The 21751-nt window shown below is 33.9% G+C and overlaps 2 protein-coding genes across 2 annotated transcripts in view; both read left to right on the top strand.

Annotated features, from left to right (window-relative positions):
- LOC148944623 (uncharacterized) overlaps positions 1-2963 on the top strand; it is a 41896-nt gene extending 38933 nt beyond the window's left edge. The window contains exons 6-7 of the mRNA XM_089099972.1: positions 1493-1781; positions 2943-2963. Of these exons, the coding sequence (XP_088956098.1) occupies positions 1493-1781; positions 2943-2963 (310 nt within the window). The remainder of the gene's footprint in view (positions 1-1492; positions 1782-2942) is intronic.
- Positions 2964-3513: 550 nt separating this feature from the next.
- Positions 3514-21751, top strand: part of LOC148944622 (neurabin-1-like) — a 67738-nt gene continuing 49500 nt past the window's right edge. Inside the window, exons 1-4 of the mRNA XM_089099971.1 lie at positions 3514-3793; positions 8435-8562; positions 10834-11001; positions 13673-13864. Of these exons, the coding sequence (XP_088956097.1) occupies positions 3556-3793; positions 8435-8562; positions 10834-11001; positions 13673-13864 (726 nt within the window). The 5' untranslated portion in view covers positions 3514-3555. The remainder of the gene's footprint in view (positions 3794-8434; positions 8563-10833; positions 11002-13672; positions 13865-21751) is intronic.

Genomic DNA, 21751 nt, shown 5'->3' with positions numbered 1-21751 from the left:
AATTTGCAAAAATACCATAAATTAGTTACTTCATTAAAGCTATTACGGAATAAGTGGCGAAACTCTCCAGCATCATCGCGAAGGAGGATCCTCGTTGCAGCCGGGCTTGAACAGGGAGGGAAATAAGGGACTGAATCTTGCCTAAGAGTTTACCAAGATCAGACCTTTCAGAAAATATTTTAAAATGCTGGAAAATTAGGACATCTAGATCGAGAATGCACTGTTGATTGTACCATTTCTTCCGTGGTGTAGACGAAGGGTGGTGTAGACGGAAGATGGGGGAAGGGGATCAGACCCTCCATGAAATGTGGATTAGTAAATAACATGCAAACTGTTTACATCTTTCACGTGGTTAAATTTCTCATCCCCTTATATATGTTGATCCGTCCTTAAATGGAATTGGAATTGGGGATATACCATTCCAACTCCACTGGATGGCCGAGGTTATTATAGGCGCATATTGCATACCATTGCATTTGCATTTTAAATAACAAAGAGGGACTAAAAATACAGCGGTTTTGGTGAGTAGTTTGAGTGGGAAGAATTTTTGGCATATCCATTGTTTGGAAACACTGAATACATTCGGCATTTTTTATTCCAGCTACAAGTGCCAGGGAGTAGAAGCGAGTTTAAGGATCACGTACCCTCCCCCCCCCCATCTCATGCACACACACGCGCACACAATAAAAGAAAACAACTGAAGTGAATTCTAAGACAAAAAGGGGAGATTTAAGCGAGAAAAGCTGAAAGTCCTGGGTATCTTTAGAAGCTGATATGAAAAAATTGTTATCCCATCGATAGGGTATTCTGAGTTTTAAGGGTTGTGCGCAATCTCAGTTTGACAAAAATGCCTGATTACAGGTTTTGAGCTACTGCATTTGACTCTGGCTTTTAATCTTTTAATATCATTTTGAATGTCCTTCAGTAAGTAAAGACGTTATCCTAAGGTCTAAAGACCCACTCACAATGAGATTTTACTAACACCGAGGTTTTGCTAGCGCTAATTTGAGCCAATCAGAATTCTGCACGGAATTTTTCAGCCAATCAGAAAATTATATGAAAAATCTGATTGGCGCAAATTAATGCTAGCTACATATCGATATCGGGGCTCGAATGGGGCTTAAGTATCAGAAAACATCTCCTTTTTTTTTAATTATCCAATAAAGAAATCAGATTTATCAAAGCAAGTAATCTTGACTGCGGCTCTTTAGATTAAGCACAAGCTGTTTTATAGTATATATTTCCTGTCTTACTTGATTTTTGCTATTAGAACCACTCAATTTGTCAACTTTAGAATTGTTTAGCTTCTTCCTCACATGACTGAGGTCAATACCAGTTATAGAAGAAAAACTATCGTGGAGAAATTGTTTCATTATTTCTACTTTTAATTCAACGCCAGTATGATGAAATTTGATAGCAGGTATATAAATATTCATTAGGCAGCTTAGAGCGTTACCTGACTTTGATTTAATGCTATTCGTTTTTTTCCTAGGAAAACAAACAAGAAATTATTGCTTAACGATATGGAAAAAGATGACAGCCTGGAGACAGATATCGAAATGGAGTATAAGCCCTTGTCTCCGTCTTACGACTCCCTGGAAATGTCTTTTGTCAAGCCATCCCAAGAGGCAGAGGCTATGGAAGAATTAGAAAATATTGATAAAAAAGTATTCTCTAAGCTTGATGAAGGACACACTGAAGAAAGAAGAGTGGATGATGTTGATGAAGCTGCTGAAAAGAAAGAAGAAACAAACGAAGGAGAAGGATTGAAGGAAATGGATGTAAGTTATTTAGTTTGCCTTTGTATTTGAACATACATGATTATCTTTTGTCTGTTGTAAAGAGCCAAATCTGTTGGATGGGGGGGGGGGAAGAGATAATTCTGTAGGAACAGGAGTGGAGGCAAATTCTGAGAAATAATTTAGGCTTAGTCCGAGGTGCTTACACTAAGTTTACTTTGGTGAATAAGTATTTGGTTTTCTACTACTACTACTACTAACAACTTACCGCAGCACCAAGCCGCCAGAGGCTAACATAGCTACGCATGCTCCGTCTCCGTTCCAATTTATTCAAAGCCTCCCTCTCTAAACCCTCCCAGGAAGAGATATTTTCCTTAAATCTTTCTTTACGACATCCTCCCACACCAACTATGGAAGACCTGCTTTCCATGTAGCCCTAGACGGTTGCCCGAAAATGAAAATTTGGTTTTCTGACTTCTTTCAATTCAAGAATTTAATTTTCAAGATTCATGATATTTAAATGCATCAGATATTTAAATGCTGATGTTAACACCCATATCCGCTAGACACATATATTGTAGTGAGCACATATTCGGAAATATAGCCTATGGTTAGTAATTTACTGGATCCTTGCTAAAGACCTGTTTTTGTTGATATGGGGCTGACTCTTTATCTCAGTGGTAGCTTTAGTCTCGCAACTGGATGCTTGTGAGCATGCCATATTTGCACATATATTCATGCCATATACGCGAGTTTGCCAATACAGTTTGTTCTAGAAAAAGGGACAAAAATGTCGAGAAGAAACAAAACAACGGCCAGTAGAAAAAAAGACGACAACCACGACAGATATTTCGTCTGTATAAAACTGCTTGTCTTCCGTGCTAAAACAGAAATATTCTAAGACATCATCAATTAAAGAGAAATGATAAAATCTAAAATTAATGTATAAAATTTAATATTAATATAAAAAAATGAATTTAAATTTAACAAATAAAAGCACCAAACCACCATGTATAAAAAGGCAACTCTATTATTCAGCGCCGCGTGGATATATAATTTTTGAGTATATATTATTAACGCAAAACCGCAACTCTAACCCGAGACCCATGGTGGTGTGTCTTCTCTGTTTCACTCTCGTTTTGTATTTTCGTTTTCTTGAATTATCTTTCTTGTTCTATCTTTTTCTTGCCATTTCGGCTTTAGATCTTTTATAGTTTAGTCTAGATCTTGTACTGCGTGTTTTATTTGAAACTTTAGTCGTTTTATCAGGGAACCATTCCTCACCTGTTCAATCTATTCAGAGCAGTGGCGTCGTTTGGGCGTGGCAAGAGGAGGCAGTTACCCCCTCAAAAAAATGGAAAAAAGCTTTTATATAGCGCATGCCCCTTGACTCTCTGGATATGGAACTTTTTTGCCCCCTCAATAAAAATGCTGGAGCTACGCCCCTGATTCAGAGTGTATATGGAATGGTTAGAACTTGTCACTATAGCGACTTTGGATCACCACAACTGCTCTACAAATATTAATAATTATTCGTCATAATATATAAACATAAGTAAGACTGAACAACAATTATTCAGCAAGGCATAAATAGAGTGATAGTTTAAATCTTTATTAATTCAACATACATAAAAATAGTTATACAAAATTACAGTTCTAGACAATAGCGAGAAGAATCAGTATCTACTAATAACCGAATGTATAGGAATTAGCAGGTGTAAATAGAAACTTTAACAATAATAATGTTTATGGTAATTTTTTCTTTTAGGTTATATTGGAGGACGGTACCCATGTATTACCAGATGGCCATTACTGGATGGAGGTGCCAGGCTTGACTGAATCTGAGCCTGAAGATAGTCTTGAACAACCATTGCCTTACAAACCACCCTCTAGATTGCGATTTAGCAACGCTCCCATTAAAGTCTATAGCACTTTTGCAGTGTCTGATTATGATAGAAGAAATGACGATGTAGACCCTGTAGCCGCATCTGCTGAATATGAACTGGAAAAAAGAGTTGAGAAAATGGATGTTTTTGAAGTTCAGCTAAATAAAGGTAGCTCTTGTTTTATATTGAAACATTTATTTTCAATTATTATTTATTACGATTTGCATTTTATTTAGTTATATTAATTAAAAAATTATTTATCATTAACTATTAAAAATAAGTCATAGAAAAAATAGAGTTTACTAGTAAAAATCAATTAACAATACCAATTACAAAACAATTAACAATAACAATTACAAAACAATTAACAATAATTCACAGAGAAATAGAGAGTTTAATTGTAAGAAATCAATTAATAATAGCAGTAACAAAACAATTAATAATAATTCACAGAGAAATAGAGAGTTTACTTGTAAGAAATCTATTAACAATAACAATAAAAAAAAACAGTTAACGATAATTCAAAGAGAAATAGAGAGTTTACTAGTAAGAAATCCACTAACAATAACAATAACGAAACAGATAACAACAATTCACAGAGAAATTGAGACTTAACTAGTAAGAAATCAATTAACAATAGCAGTAACAAAACAACTAATAATAATTCAAAGAGAATTAGAGAGTTTACCAGTAAGCAATATATTTAAAAAAAAAAAAATTAACAGTGATTTACAGAGAAATAGAGAGTTTACTACTGAGAAATCAATTAACAGTAACAAAAGAATTAACAATAATTCACAGAGAAATAGAGTTTACTAGTAAGAAATCCACTAACAGTAACAATAACGAAACAGTTAACGACAATTCACAGAGAAATAGAGACTTTACTAGTAAGAAGTCAATTAACAATAACAAAACAATTAACAATAATACACAGAGAAATAGAGAGTTTGCTAGTAAGAAATCAATTAACAATTGCAGTAACAAAACAACAATAATTCACAGAGAAATAGAGATTTTACTAGTAAGCAATCAATTAAAAATAATAAAAAAAAAAAAAAATTAACAATAATTCGCAGAGAAATAGAAAGTTTACTAGTAAGAAATCAATTAAGAATAACAAAAGAATTAACAATAACTCACAGAGAAATAGAGAGTTTACTAGTAAGAAATCCACTAGCAATAACGAAACAGTTAACAACAATTCACAGAGAATTAGAGACTTTACTAGTAAGAAATCTATTAACAATAACAAAATAATTAACAATAATTCATAGAGAAATAGAGCGTTTACTAGTAAAATATCAATTAAATCAATAAATTTTGCTTCTTTTTACTGGCTTAAAAGACTGCCAAAATTGACACTGATTGGCTGTTTGATGTGTGTAGGCATAATTTTAAAATGGCGGTGTTATTTGTCTCCCTAGAAATGGGTGAAATCCCATTAGCTTACCTCCGTAGGCCTGAATCAAGTGAATTTGAACTTTTTAATGTCTCCTGATCTCAAATGTTTTGAGGTCATTGATGTTATGCAGCCATGAAACAATTTTTTTTAGTAATAATTGTCGGTTGCTGCTGTCTATTTTTCTAATCTAGAAAACAATTCCTAAACATGCAAGCTTCTGCACCAATTTCGCAACTTAAACTCGGTTTTTATCGTTCAAAACTTTCTTTTTAGGATCTAAGACCCTTAAATCTGACTATTTAGAAATTTATTGGGACATATATAGGTAGTATCACATTAAACTTCTTTTCGTTGGTGCAATAGCTTCTTAAAATATATTTGAATTATGTCTCAAAGTTGTTGTTTTTTTTTCTTTTTAGGGCTTCTACGAAACTATTTCTAGACCCTTAATTTTGTATTGATATTTAGTACAGCTATTGTTAAGCTAGGTCAGCTTTTACTTGTTGAGAGCTGTCAACTGTTTGACCTTTTTTTCAGTTGACACAAGTACAGAAGTAAAATTTTAGGCTATAATGGGTGGAACTGAGTCGAGACTTGAACCAAAATTGTTGATAGTGCGATCTTTTTTCTTTTTTTTATTCATGGCGCCAGCTACATAAAGGTATCTGATATGCCGATTTGTATTTTTGATAATAAATTTTACCTAAAATACTTTAATACTCATTGTTTTATTATTAATAATTGTTCTTCTTTAATAGACTGGAACTTGGATCAACTGGTTTCACGCTCCTCTCGAAATTCGTGTCTGAAGCAGGCCATAAAAATTGTAAATTAGGTCTTAAAAAGGTAAAGAACACAAAACAAGTAATTACCATATGTAGTCAGTCAAGAATCATTTAGAAAAATACCACCCATCAGCGTGCGTTGGTTTCGACCTTCTAAATGTCTAAAAATAAAAAAATTTGGGATATAAAAAAAGTAGCTCTTAGATTTTCTTGGTTTATTGTTAAAGTAAAAATATTTTTTGCCCATTTTACTCTGTATTAGCTTCATTCTTACCTGAAAACCATGATTTTTAATTTTTGTTTTCCTTTTTTGGAAAACTGTTGTGTTTTGGGGTTTGGGGGGGGGGGGTACCTAGGTTAGGTTGGGTTACGTATTTAATATATGCAATGCTTTAACTCCCCCCCCACCCCTAATGTGCAAATATATAGCCCAAATTTTTTTCTAAACTATTATATATTCCTCCTTTTTTTTTATATTTCATTAGCATTAACCAAACTTGACTTCTTTCGTGTGTACCATACAATGCACAAGTACCATAAAAACAATAATGCACATAATGCACCACACATAATGCACCAGTACCAAAAATGCGTTTTAAATAGTGGTATATGTATAACGGAAAAAAGGGAAATATGAAATTGACAACTGGTGCATATCAAAAAGTAGGAATGCCACCCGGTGAATATTTCACTGTACATATTATTGACTTGCGAATAAAGTGAATATACCAATCGATTCCTTTTTTATGCTCATTCTAAATATAATAATCATTTTTGTCGGAAGTAAATTCTACCCCAACCCTATATAAACCAATTCAGGGTATATTTTTTTCCTGCTGCGCGACGGTGAACCATGAGAATAAATACGCAAAACTAATTAATTAAATTTAAGAAGGCTTTTCTCCATAAAAATTTGAAAATTAACAATCTGTTGACTCGAAAGACAACTACACCTTCAAAGTAAAGATATACCTTCTTCAGATGTTTGGTGCCATGTTTTTAGATTATCTTGCTGGTTTTTCATCCGTGTTTCTTGCTTCTTTTTTTTTAATTTGGCACAACGAAAAACTACATAGCATCACGAGGAGGTCTTTTCTATTCAAAATTGAATGCCTGACTTTTCCTACTTTTTAAGATATAAATGGTTGTGTAATCTTCCTCCTAACCAGTTGAAACAGTCAGATTTAATTTAGGCCTGTTAAAAACTAAAAACCATGAATTTCAAAGTTTTTGTGGTGATTTCAAAATTAAGAAATTGCTAGGGCACTCCCACATTTTTCGTCACTGTTGCCGCGGTGAACCACGCAAAATTATTCAGTGAAGCTTGATATGAAAATTTAAAAATTAACAGTCCATTAACTCGAAAAAACAACTACAACTTCACAGAAGAGCTACAACTCAAAACTGTCTGGTGAAATGTGTTTTAGCTTATTTTTTGCTGATTTTTTGCCCTTGTTTCTTTCCTATTTTATTATGCTCCCACTACTATTAAAAACTACGCTGATACGCATTTTCATTAAAGTTTTTTCATTAAAATTATGACAAAATTCATTAAAATTTCAATAAAATTAAAATTTGTCAAAAAAATAAATTTGTTCCTAATAATAAATTCAAGCAATCAGATCAGTTTTCATTTTCCTTGATACTTTGAATATCCACAATGAAGCTTCATTTTTCAAATATTTGTGTCTGAATTTCTGAAAACAAGATGTAGTTTTACTATTATACAATTTTGTTTTTCTGCTTTACAGTGTACACCACTCTTTGAATCAAGTAATTTTTGCCAGAATACCATAACACCATGAAAGTATTAAAAGGCGACTTACCTTATACTTAAACAGAAAAAAAGGGGGGGGGGGGAATCTGAGAATCGGAGTGTTAATATGATAATTCCCCTCGTTGTTGTATTCAATAGCCTTCGAAGTTACTAGTCTTCCGAGCACGCGCTAGCGCACAGTCTCAAATATAAATAAGAAAACCCTGTTAGGATAGCTAAGACTGTCGCTAGTAGAGGGAAATATAACCGAAATGCGTTGGCCAAGATCTACTCAACGCTCTGTGAGTATTCTATTTTTTTGCTTATGGGGTTTTTCCCCTTCTTGAGAAAAAAAAACTAAAGAGAATCAGAATGAGTTATTTTGTGTTTTGTAAATTTTCCTAATGTTACCGTAAAATTGGAAGTAGAGCACAGAAAACTCTTAAAATACAGCACGCGTCCGTATTTCCCCACACCATCGTTTCAATTTTTTCTTCAGTTTTGGTTTAACCCCTGTCTTCATTGTGGCTCTATCAGGCGAAGTTGTCCTAGTGAAAATAGCTTTTCGATCACTGGATTTGAATTTAACTGAAAAAAAGGTCACTTGAAATACGCGTCATATGCCTTTTAAGCCTTAAAAAGGACTAATGGAGACTGGAGCTGCTAGATAAAGTCAAGGAACACGGGCGGCTTTACCTCAAAAAGCTGAAATCAAGACTCGGCTTTATTCTTTTTTTTTCTTTCTCTCTTTGTCGTTTTTTTGGGGGGAGGGGGGGGGGGATAAATGTTGTTTTTGGCTTTCTTGCTTTTCTGTATGTTACTCCACCTATTATTCTCATGTGTTTATCCTCTTTTCATTTTAGGCAGTGATGGCCTAGGGCTTAGTATTATTGGAATGGGGGTGGGAGCTGATGCTGGATTGGAAAAGCTGGGAATATTTGTCAAGACAATCACGCCAACTGGTGCAGCTGCTAAGGATGGTGCAATTCAGGTTTGTTGTTCATTTATAATCTTAGTTATCAACAAAAAAAAAACTTATCTTGAGCCATAAAACAAAACGAAAAAATCTCAGAAATTTACTTAAAGGGTCCAAGTCTTAATCCTGGAGAATAAGATCTTCAGTCTCATATCAATAAAATATATTAACTTGAATCTAAGTCAAAATATTGTTAGTAAATTCTCTTATTCTTCAATTTCGGTTATTTGAACAACTTAATAAAATGAGGTCCCAAACCTCATTTGCGTCCCAAAGTTGTTTGCGTCCCAAAACAGTGTATAATACAAAAAAATTATATCATATTATATATACATTATATTTAGGGGCATCGTTGGGGGGGGGGGCAAGGATTGCAGTTGACCCCCCCACCCCCCACTCCCAATAATTTGTAGATAAAATTTTTATATAGCCCATACCCCTTGAATATCCGGATATGGACCCCTCTTGCGCAAAAATCCAAAAATCCATTGTAAACTGGACGCAAAAATCCACTGTTTTGGGACGCAAATCCCAAACCAACAACTCCAAAACCTGGTAGTATGTAAGTACAGAGTATTTAAGTAATACAATTTTTAAAAAACTGAGAGAACTACTTCATCATTTTGGCTACCTCATCTAGTCTGAATTTACCATCTAAAACAACTTAACACAAATAATCCCAAAGTCTGTTATATACATTAAGTAAAAGAAGTGCTAGAATGCCAGTTGATTTTGTTGAGCCGAAAAATTTGATTTTCGTAGGTTGTACGCACAGTTTATATAATTATTCAGTATGATCATTCCCTATCTCACCCATTATAAAAACCCGGACCGGGGTGCGAGTGCTCCGGAGAACGTTTTTGTAGATATAAACATAAGCGGCATCAGATCTTTTCACGGGTAGACAAGTCAGACGCGAAACAATCGGAAAGAAGTGGAAACCCCCTATTACGAATAATGCACTTTGTAACCATTCCTCATTGATAGACCCAAACACACTGATCCACAAATGAAGAAAGAAGTGGGAGGTTTTTGTTTGCACCGAGAACGAAGACCAGAAATGATCTGCGATAAGCTTACTGGATAATTATATAAACTGTGGTTGTAGGAAAGGATTGTTTTTTTTGTTTTGTTTCTTATGGATTTGGTAATAAAAATGTTTTTTTGATTGTTTTGTATTTATATCTTGTTGTTTTCTTTTTAGACTCTCTTGTTCTTTTTAGTTTGTTTTAGTTCTCTTTAATTCTCTTAAGTCATCTTTTTAGTTCTTTTTGTTCATTTTAGTTCTCTTGTTCTCATTTTAGGTAAATTTTTTTAATTGGGTATAACAAGGATAAATGGTTTTAATTATTAATATATGCTAGAATTTACCTAAGGGAGGTGGGCGTTTGATTCGATGTTTTGTTAAAAATTGCAAGCACATAGAATTTATGACAAATTAAGGAAGATATGTACATTTTCGATTCGCAAAGAGTTATAAGTTGAAGAAGTGTGCATAAGAACTAGACGTTTACGCATTATGGTCGCCTTTTCGCTTCTTTCCTCTACCTGAAATGTCTGAATTTCGTGATTTACCATAATTGTCCCTATATACTTCCCATAATTATCTTTTTTTTAAGATAAGATGTATTTCAACAAAAAAAGCAACGAAAACCACTTAATAACCAATCACAAGCCACCCATAAAGGCTCTATGGCCTGTAAAAGAGAAGGATCACGAAACAAGACATTCAAATATTAAGTTATTAATCATTTAACCACAGAAAATGCAAAAGAAAACCTACTCGCTAAAGTAGAGAGAAGAAAAAAAAGGAGAAGCCATAGAAGGGAAGGGAGTTCGTGCAAATATGGCAATGAAATCAGGCGGTGCAGGAATCCACAAATTTGACAAAAAAGAAAATATCCCCATGTAACAAATTACCGGTCAAAAATTAAACTATAGGAAATTAGCCACCAGACTTTTAAACCATTCATTTTTATATGACTTGCTAGAAACAAATAATTAATAAATAGCTTATATTTCAGATTTCGATTACCCCCTCCCCTCCCTGTTATGCAAGCCAATATACGAGAGTAAGTTTTCTGTCAGTAACGCAATTTTGAAGATGCAAAAATTGCAAAAATAAGTTCAATAAAAGTTTCGATTAACTTCTGTTTTTGGAACAAGAGGGAAAAAAGCTTCTTGGCTTCTTGCCATTTAAACGTGTTGCAAGATACGAAGCTCCTTCAGAATCAAGCGTTTTAGGTTTGGTACTGTTGCAACACTATAACCCCATCCTTTTTTCAGGTTAACGATCAAATAATAGAGGTAGATGGCAATTCATTAGTGGGCGTTACTCAAGCATATGCAGCTAATGTGCTGAGAAATACGTCGGGGAACGTTAATTTTCTGATTGGGAGAGAAAAGGACCCGGAAAATTCAGAAGTTGCTCAGTTGATTCGTCAATCAATCAAGGTAATTTTTTTTTTTAAGTTGTGTTTTTATTTTAGTCGTTGGTATGTCCCAAGTAACTTATAGTGAGTATTAGACAGTACTCTGTTACGTGTTGGCTCGAACGTTCTGGAGGTAATCCTAAAACTAATGCAATAATATGGTTATACGTTATTTTTAAAAGTAAAATGAAAATATTTTATTTTCTTAATTGGGAAAGAAACATTCCTGAAAATTCAGAAGTTGCTCAGTTGATCCGTCAATCAATCAAGGTCAGCGGCGGATCCAGGGGAGGGGTGAGGGGAGTGCCCCCCCTAACGTAGTCTAAAGTAGCATTTACTTATTTAACGCAAGTTTGCGTTAATTAAACTTGCTCCAAACGCAAGTTTATCCGATCCACCTATTTTGCGCCCCCCCCCCTGATCAAGGTAATTACTTTTCGATGTATTTTGTAGATGCAAGATAGTTTAAAGTGGTTTTTGCTGGCATATGCTACAACTGGATTATTTGCTACAGTATGCATAGCCAAAAATCGTTTGAAGATTTTTTAGATGCAAAAAAAAAAAAAAAAAAAAAAAAAAAAAAAACAGAGCAGAAAAGTGGATTTTTAGATTGGTATCCCGATACTGTTGCAAATTGTGAATTTTCCATTTAAGTTTTCTTAATTGGATGGGTCAATAAGCAATGCCCTTTTTCGCTAATCAATTAGCGACGAAGACCACACTGCATTTCCATCATAAGCAGTAAGTAGAACAACAGGGAAATTTTTATACAAGACAGTGGAACGCAACTTTAAATGAATATTTCGAACAATATCCAAGGACCGTCCTCAGCAAAACAAACGAAGAGAATAAAAAATAATGTAAAAGAAACTTATATTAAAATTCAATCATTAAAACTGAAAAGAGTTTTTTTTAATTTTTATAAAACAGCCCTAATATCATTCCTTCAAGGAACTTCAATCAGGACTAAAAAAAACTAAAACATTTGAAAAAAAACTTTTCAGTTTTAATTATTGAATTTTAATGTAAGTTTCTTACGTCTAGTGTAAGAATGTAAGCCTAGTTGTCCTCCATTTTTTTTGGTCACTTAAAAAGGGCACTAGAACTTTTAATTTCCGATCCAATGAGTCCTCCCACGATATTCTAGGACCACTGGGTCGATACGATCACCCCTGGAAAAAACAAACAAATAAAAATGCAAAATTCCAAATTTTTGTAGATAGGAGATTGAAACCTCTACAGTAGGGTTCTCTGATACGCTGAATATGATGGTGTGATTTTCATCAAGGTTCTATAACTTTGAGGGGGTCCTTCCCCCTTTTTTCGAAAATCAGCCAAACTTTCTTAGGCACGTAACTTTTGATGGGTAGGACTAAACTTGATGAAAATTATATATTTGAAATCAGCATTGAAATCTGATTCTTTTGATGTATCTATTGGTATCAAAACCCGTTTTCTAGAGTTTTGGTTACCATTCAGCCGGGTCGCTCCTTACTTACAGTTCGTTATCACGAACTGTTTGATACCATACGTCGAAACTATATTTCGAAATCTAAAAGAACTTTTCCTTAACGATCAGATCGAAGCCATCATGGTAGAGTAGATACTCCCTTTCCAGACAGAATTTCTCGAATGTTTAAAAGTTGATTAGTTTTGGTAGGTCCATGAAATTTTCATAGTGTTTCAGGATTTTATATTTGATCTGATTCCTGCAAGTTTCATTCTCTTGCCCATCCAGAGGTTTTCTTTAAGAGCACCTGCCCCTCCCCCTAGAAGTTTGAAAATTGCACTAATTAGAGGGTTGGAGGGGTGAAAATACCGATGATGGAGACAAATTTTATCGGTGCCCCCCTCCCAAACATTAATTCTGTATCCGCCCCTGCTCTTGGCTCTGCTACTTTCATATCAAAGGAAGTTAGTGCGGAAAGCGATTATTTACCCTTTAGAAGGCCTTTTTGCGGAACTAAATCCACTCTCCTCTATGAAGTATCGCATTTTGATTTCAAACACTCCATCATTAGAACGTGGACGTTGCACCGTTTTCCATGAACAGCAAAAGTACGGGTCTCATTAACTGCAGTAGTTTCTATGTAAGTTGTATAATAGCCCTATGGTCCAAATCGAGATGATTCTTTGAGATGTTTTTTTACGACGTTTCGTTGTTGTTGTTTTTTTTTTTTTTTTTTTTTTTCGGGTCTTTTTTTTTTTTTTCGTAACGCTTTTACTTTTACCGGTGTCCACTTTTTAGTAAAAAACCAAGTTCAACCTTTTCTATGAACTATTGTATTTTGATATCAAACAACCGACAACAATAATATGAACACCGCATCGATTTTCCAAAAAGTACAAATTTAATCAGTTGTGGCAGGCTATCTGTTAGTGATATAATAACTCTATGGTCCAAATCGAGATCGTTGAAACGATATTTTAGTTTTTTTGTAACACTTTCTAGTTTGTTTGTTTTTTGTTTTTTTTTAACGGTTTGTAGATGTTTTTGTAACGGTTTTACCTTTTATAACGATATTCAATTTTTGTTAAAGCTCCAAATCTATCCTTCTGTACGACGTATCGTATTTTGATATCAAACAGCTGATAATTATAATGTGAGCATTTCATCGTTTTTCCATGAATGTTTTTACAACACTAGAGACCGTTTTATTAATATGTTACAATTAAAGAGATTCTCACTTCAGGCTGACCAAGAGAGAGAAGAAATGAGAAAAGCAATGGAATCAGAAATGCAACGTCAACAGCAACAGTTCTTTCAGTCATCTGTGTTTATGCCAGCGTTGCCAGTGGAGCCTGTAGTTCCAGCCGAGAAAATCGAATTGCGAAGCGAAAATCCACAGGAAAATATTGAAACATTGAAGGCAAAACTGGAAGAAGTAGGCCTATTTATTTTAATCTTAGCTCTGACGAAAACTGTTAAATTCGGTTGAAGTCACAAGGATGTAAAAAAAAAATAAAACATTAAAATAAAATAACTCGCCAAACAGTCTATTAAGCGGCAAAGGAAATAACAAAGAAAAATAAATTTAAAAAAATATGTATTAAAAGAAGAAAAAAACAAAGAAAGTGTATACTCTTTTACCACCAACAGGAAGTGTTTTTCCCCGTTCCACCAAGCAAAAAATTCTGGTTCGGGAACTAGGGCTATTCCCCCATCCTTCAATAGGGGAGAATCCTGCGACCACCTCGTGCTTGCCTCCATAGTTATCGGGTAAGGGGTTTCTACTCCCGCCTACCTCGTCCATCATAGCACACGCCTCTCAAAAAGATTGCTCGCTTAGGGTGAGTAACAACGTTTCAGATCCATGCATCACCAGCGGAACGTATTGAGTAACTGATTTCAACTTCCTTAAAAATCAGGCGGTAGTGAGGATCGAGTTAAGAGAGTCTTTGTCAACAAGTCTCTATCTGATTTTGTTTTAATATCTCATTTTGTCCCTATTTCTCATATATTTGATTTGTTTTAATCTAAGCTAAATAAGCCTTTTTGTTTTAATCTCAGCTTAATCTAAGGGTAAATGCTAAATTTGATTGAGGTACCTAGGACAAAAAAAAACAAACTTGCCTTTCGGATCCATTTTAAATCTATTTATACCTGAAAACCAAGATATTCTAAGATTTTATTTTGGTTATTTCAAAATTGCGTAATTTTAGAGCAGTACTACATTTTGTCAGTGTTGCTGTGGCAAACCAGGAAAATAAATAAGTTAAAATTGACATTATTTTCGTCCATGAACATTCAGACATAAACTATTTGCCAATTCCCAAAGACAGCTAAACCTTCACAGAAAAGCAGCACCTTCTTACGTTTTTGGTGCTGTAATTTTTTGGCTTATCGTTTGCTTATTTCTCACCCACTTCTTCCGCCTTAGCTGCAGATAGACCTTATTTAATAAAAAACAAAATCACTGCAAGTTGAAATTGACAACGCTTTTTGTCCATAAAAACTCAGGTATTAACCATTTGGTGATTCCCAAAGACAGCTACACTTCCAAAGAAAAGCAGCACCTTCCTAAGCGGTTTTGTGCTGTATTTTCTTGGCTTATCTTTTTATTGTCTTTCACCCACGTTTCCCGCTTTGACTGCTGATGGTGCCTTCATTCATTAAAAACTGAAGTCCCCATTTTTCCTGATGTTTTAAGACGTATGTGCTTGTGCCGGTTTTTTTAGCATTCATTTAAAAAGTAAGGTTTTCATTTCACTATCCTTGGTGCTTCAAGAAAAAAAGCAATGTTTTTCCGAATAGCAAATATGCTAGTCTTCGAAAATATATTGTCTATGTAGACTCTATATTTATATTAATTATATAGAATCTATAATCTATTAGATTCTACATTCTTATTTCTATATTCCATAGAATCTGCTGTATGTACTATTTCTATAAGCTCTATATTTATTGAGCTTAAAAAACCATAAAGTTTTTCATTTCACTGTCACTGTCCAAGAAAAAAAGCAATGTTTTTCCGAATAGCAAATATGCTACTCTTCAAAAATCTATTTTCTATATATACTCTATATTTATATTAAATATATAGAATCTATAATCTATTAGATTCTACATTCTTATTTCTATATTCCATAGAATCTATTGTATGTACTATTTCTATCAGCTCTATATTTATTGAGCAATAAATTCTTTGAAATATTTATCTGAAAAAAAAGGAAAACACAAATATTACAAGTTTTTTCAATTGAATATACAAGAAATTTTGTTTACTTTGAATAAATCATCCATTCAGTAAGATAAGACAAAGTTACTAACAAAAACAATATTTATAACGACTTTCAACAACTAACCATGCCCAATGGGTTGTTTTTAATGTTTGTTTCCATACTTATGACCTACAATATTTTCGTAACTTCACTTACAGAAAAAAAAATCGATTACTCATTTATTCATATCCTTTCTTTTGGGAGGCCTCTCTTTTTTCATGACGCCATTTTTAATTTACTATTATTTTTTTGTTGATAACTGATAACTGTTGATAATTTAGGCTTATAAATTTTGCACATTGAAATTCAACAAAAGTATGACCATCTTTATGCTAATATTTGAGCTGACATAAGCGGAATCATTTGCGTAGTTTTGGAAAGTTTACATCAATTTAGCTTAAAACCAGATTTCCCACTGAAGAAACGAAATTCTCAACTCTGGTGGGAAATAGGAGCTGGCCGAATATAAAACGTGAATTCCATCAGCCGATGCGAAGTTAAATACCGAACGCATCGTAAACCTAGTTTGAACCTTGTAGTTAGGGTTACCACCGAGAACGAGAATTAATCCCCTTTTCTTTTCGAAAAATTGCCAAAAAATCAACAAATTCGGCGATAAATCACCAACGGTGGCAACACTGCTTGTAGCTAGAAAAATTTCTGACCCGGGATATTAACTTTGTCTAAATTCTCAACTTTGAATTTCACAGTCAAAGGCTGTACATTTTTATTCATTATTTGAAACCATCCTTCGTGTTGTGGAATTTTATTGCGAGCAAATTTTCCCTTTTTTTTACCCCTGAATAATTCAAATGCGTTGACAGTAAAAAAAAAAGAGGGGGATTTAGTCAGTTTGGCTTCTGAACACATTCTTGACGAAAGATCTAAGACTCATGGAATTTTTGCTTCGTTCAGAGACTCAACAAAAATTGATGAAGTAAAGAAACTTGTTTTGGAAGGGAATAGACTAAATGTTGTTTTGTTTCATCCAGTTCTGACTTATGTGTCCCTAAAATATTGTTTATTCAATTATTTTGAGTGTTTATAATTATGTTCCAGTAATTTATTTCTTATACTTTTCACCTTTTATTTTGGTGCTATGTTTCAATGTTTTTAAATTTTAGAATTTTATTTTTTAAACCATATGTTAAAACCACTAATATTTTTTATCCAGCTTTAATTTTTTATGAGAAAAACAATGGAATTGACAAAATGTTGTTGATGCTTATTGCAAGATTTGATGTACATGGATTGTGCCAGTAAATTTCTCAACTGTTAACCAATATCTCCCGAATAAAATTTATAATATCGAAGCTGTCATAAATACATATGAAAACATGCAACCTTTTAGAGCAAAAAGGAAATTCCCACTCTTGGATCATAATTATACCCAGTGGCATATACCTAGTGGTGTCGATTCACGAAAATTTAGGGGATCAGGGCAAAATGTGTTTTTTCAATATCCAGGGGAGGAGCGTTTTTGTTCTTTCTTGCAATGAAAATACAAAAAATGGCATTTTTAGTGATAATATCCAAAAAAGGTGTTCTTTCAAAATATAGGGGGAGGGGGGGGGGGAATCTAGCGAACAGAAGCTCCCGTGCCCATCCCCTCGCGATTAAGCCACGGTTATACCTTCAGTTTCCTAAACCGACTAACCGTATTTTTTAAGCTTCAGTACATTTTTTTGTTATTTATTGACTTACTTTTTTATTTAATTATGATGTGATCAGATATATTGAAGCCATTGCTAAGTTTGTTAATGGTAATGGTTTATGTATGTGGTCTGTGTTTATTCTATGTGGTAATGGTTTCTTACTATGATTGTGTATGTAGGTTTAAGTGTGCTATTACAAGAACTTCATAGAACGACAATAAAGAAACTGGTAAACTCAACTGAAGGGGATGGTTGACGTTTTAAAACAAAATAAACAATCAATAGATAGAATAGAATTGAATTAATTGAAATACATAGAATTGATAAAATAATATTAATGTTACAAGCTTCTATCATTGGCGACAGTATAGCGCTTTTCAGTGGAATTGAAAAAAAAAATCAATTCAAAATAGATTAAATTAGGTTTAATTTATTTAAATATAGACTTTAATTAAAAGGCAAATGTAGTAGTGATAAAAGAGAAGAAAAACGTCTCTTGTCCCCTTTTAGTGCGACCAAAAGTCTTTTATCTTTAGCCCAGTGTAGAGCAAAAGAAAAAAATCCTGTTTATATAATTAGCTTTAGGATTTAATAATTATATTAGGATTAGGATTTAATAATTATATTAGGATAATAATTATTAGGATTTAATAATTAGCTTTAGGATTTTATTTGCTAATGTTAAACGACATTGTTTTTGTCGTTTAACATTAAATAGATAGAATATAATTGAATTAATTGAAATACATAGAATTGATAAAATAATATTAATGTTACAAGCTTCTATCATTGGTGACAGTATAGCGCTTTCCAGTGGAATTGGAAAAAAAATCAATTCAAAATAGATTAAATTAGGTTTAATTTATTTAAATATAGACTTTAATTAAAAGGCAAATGTAGCAGTGAGAAAAGAGAAGAAAAACGTCTCTTGTCCCCTTTTAGTGCGACCAAAAGTCTTTTATCTTTAGCCCAGTGTAGAGCAAAAGGAAAAATCCTGTTTATATAATTAGCTTTAGGATTTAATAATTATATTAGGATTAGGATTTAATAATTATATTAGGATAATAATTATTAGGATTTAATAATTAGCTTTAGGATTTTTTTGCTAATGTTAAACGACATTGTTTTTGTCGTTTAACATTAAATAGATAGAATATAATTGAATTAATTGAAATACATAGAATTGATAAAATAATATTAATGTTACAAGCTTCTATCATTGGTGACAGTATAGCGCTTTCCAGTGGAGTTGGAAAAAAAATCAATTCAAAATAGATTAAATTAGGTTTAATTTATTTAAATATAGACTTTAATTAAAAGGCAAATGTAGCAGTGAGAAAAGAGAAGAAAAACGTCTCTTGTCCCCTTTTAGTACCACCAAGTCTTTTATCTTTAGCCCAATGTAGAGCAAAAGAAAAAAAATCTTGTTTATATAATTAGCTTTAGGATTTAATGATTAGATTAGGATTAGGATTTAATAATTATATTAGGATAATAATTATTAGGATTTAATAATTAGCTTTAGGATTTTATTTGGTAATGTTAAATGACATTGCTTTTGTTTCTTCTTGGAAAGGAACTTCTGTTTACTTTTATCACAAAAGGAATATAAAGAGTATATGAAAGGATATCTCCAATACTCTTTGAACTAAGGTAAATAAAAAATTTTGTCACTGTGACGACGTTTCAGACACAAGTGTGACCACTTCGAGCTACAGCTAAAACTGGTTTGATGGTGGTAATGGTAGAAATGTTGCAAATGCATTTCAGAAGTTGGTCCTATTATTCCAAAGCGGGCACTGAACTATTAAGGTCAATCGATACCTTAAGCTGGTTCTATTATTCCAAAGCGGGTACTGAATTATTAAGATCAATCGATACCTTAAGTTGGTCCTATTATTCCAAAGCGGGTACTGAACTATTAAGGTCAATCGATACCTTAAGTTGGTCCTATTATTCCAAAGCGGGTACTGAACCATTAAGGTCAATCGATACCTTAGAATTGTTTTGCGGATCTTAGCGTAGACTGAGTGTCTCGAAGACAAGGGACCCATTAATGAGTTTTTCTAGCACCACAGGGGAGTCCCAAAGCAATTTTGGTTAAGATAACGGGATCTTGTATGTTTCAACAGTTCGGATAGCTAATAAGAGGATAGTATAAAATAAAGAAAATATCTAATCTCCTAGTAATTATTAAGCAAAGTGCTGTCTATTCAATGTACATACAATATAAATTTTGCGTCTCATGTGTCTGCAAAGTTTTCAATCAAGCTGGGTAGCACAACAGTGAACTCCCACGAGCTGATTTGTAACGTTTCCCAAGCAAGTATGCTAGAATATATCTAGAAACTGCCCTTTCCTGAACTTTAAAAAGAAAAGTTTGCTCCATTGAATCGGAAAGACAAAATTCACACTTTCTATTAATGTAAGTTTCATTAAATGTGAATATTTCAATCTCTATCATTAATCAGGACAAATTGAGTGGTTTTTATAAGATTTCCGGGAAAGCAGATGTCGGCTTTTAGTTTTCCGTTTTTATTCGATTCTCTTGTTCAAGCTGTAGTTTATGGCAATATAGTCCTATCAATTCTTAATAGTTTTGCAAAGGTCAGATTCAGAGGGCCGGGGGGGACCGCTGCCTCCCCCCAAAGAGGTGCCCTTATTTTCTTTCTTTTTTTGCCATTTTTTTTTTAAATAAACTTGTCAATTTGGTCAAGTATTGGTGCCCTTGTCACATTGCCCCCCCCCCTAAGATTTTGCGCCTTTGAGATTGACCATACAAACTAGAAAAGCTTATACTAGGCAATATAGGGCGATTTTTTAAGATAAACTTGTCAATTTGGTCAAGTATTGGTGCCCTTGTCACATTGACCCCCCCCCGTAAGATTTTGCGCCTTTGAGATGATGAGATGAGATGAGATGACTTTTGTTTTCAACTAATAATTACATCATACTTAATTGGCACTTACCACATTTTTAAAATAACATTATCAACAAACGTATGACGATTTAGATTGACCACACAAACTAAAAAAGCTTATAATAGACAATATAGGGCGATTTTTTAAGATAAACTTGTCAATTTGGTCAAGTATTGGTGCCCTTCTCACATTGCCCCCCCCCCTAAGATTTTGCGCCTTTGAGATTGACCACACAAACTAAAAAATCTGATAATAGACAATATAGGGCGATTTTTTAAGATAAACTTGTCAATTTGGTCAAGTATTGGTGCCTTTCTCACATTGCCCCCCCCCCCCCTAAGATTTTGCGCCTTTGAGATTGACCACACAAACTAAAAAAGCTGATAATAGACAATATAGGGTGATTTTTTAAGATAAACTGGTCAATTTGGTCAAGTATTGGTGCCCTTCCCACATTGCCCCCCCCTAAGATTTTGCACCTTTGAGATTGACCACACAAACTAAAAAAGCTTATAATAGACAATATAGGGCGATTTTTTAAGATAAACTTGTCAATTTGGTCAAGTATTGGTGCCCTTCTCACATTGCCTCCCCCCCCTCTAAGATTTTGCACCTTTGAGATTGACCACACAAACTAAAAAAGCTGATAATAGACAATATAGGGCGATTTTTTAAGATAAACTTGTCAATTTGGTCAAGTATTGGTGCCCTTCTCACATTGCCGCCCCCCCCCTCTAAAATTTTGCACCTTTGGGATTGACCACACAAACTAAAAAAGCTGATAATAGACAATATAGGGCGATTTTTTAAGATACACTTGTCAATTGGGTCAAGTATTGGTGCCCTTCTCACATTGCCTTTCCCCCCCCCTCTAAGATTTTGCACCTTTGAGATTGACCACACAAACTAAAAAAGCTGATAATAGACAATATAGGGTTATTTTTTAAGATAAACTTGTCAATTTGGTCAAGTATTGGTGCCCTTCTCACATTGCCTCCCCCCCCCCTCTAGGATTTTGCACCTTTGAGATTGACCACACAAACTAAAAAAGCTGATAATAGACAATATAGGGTGATTTTTTAAGATGAACTTGTCAATTTGGTCAAGTATTGGTGCCCTTCTCATATTGCCTCCCCCCCCCCCTCTAAGATTTTGCACCTTTGAGATTGACCACACAAACTAAAAAAGCTGATAATCAAGGAGGCACACTTGTGCCTCTATAAAGAGGCGACCCACCACAATGTTAAGCGATTTCAGGTCCTAGAGGTCGCAGAGAGACGGCGGTAATTGCATTTTGTAGCCCAAGCTCAAACTAAGACACTTGCAAAATTTCATCCTCCTCCGACTTTATCTTCATGGGGTAAACTGGGCCGGAAGTTTGGAACCTCCCACCACAGCCCCCCCTTTAACGTTGTCCAATTGGGCTGAAATTTAGAAGTTAAGCTTTCCTAGGGCCCGGGAGCTTATCCTCGAA

The sequence above is a fragment of the Artemia sp. Qi Xiang Cuo genome, chromosome 14, assembly GCF_049724085.1.
Source record: "Artemia sp. Qi Xiang Cuo chromosome 14, ASM4972408v1, whole genome shotgun sequence".
NCBI lineage: Eukaryota > Metazoa > Arthropoda > Branchiopoda > Anostraca > Artemiidae > Artemia > Artemia sp. Qi Xiang Cuo.
The sequence above is the reverse complement of the archived record's forward strand: the minus strand, read 5'-3'. Positions and strand labels throughout refer to the sequence as shown.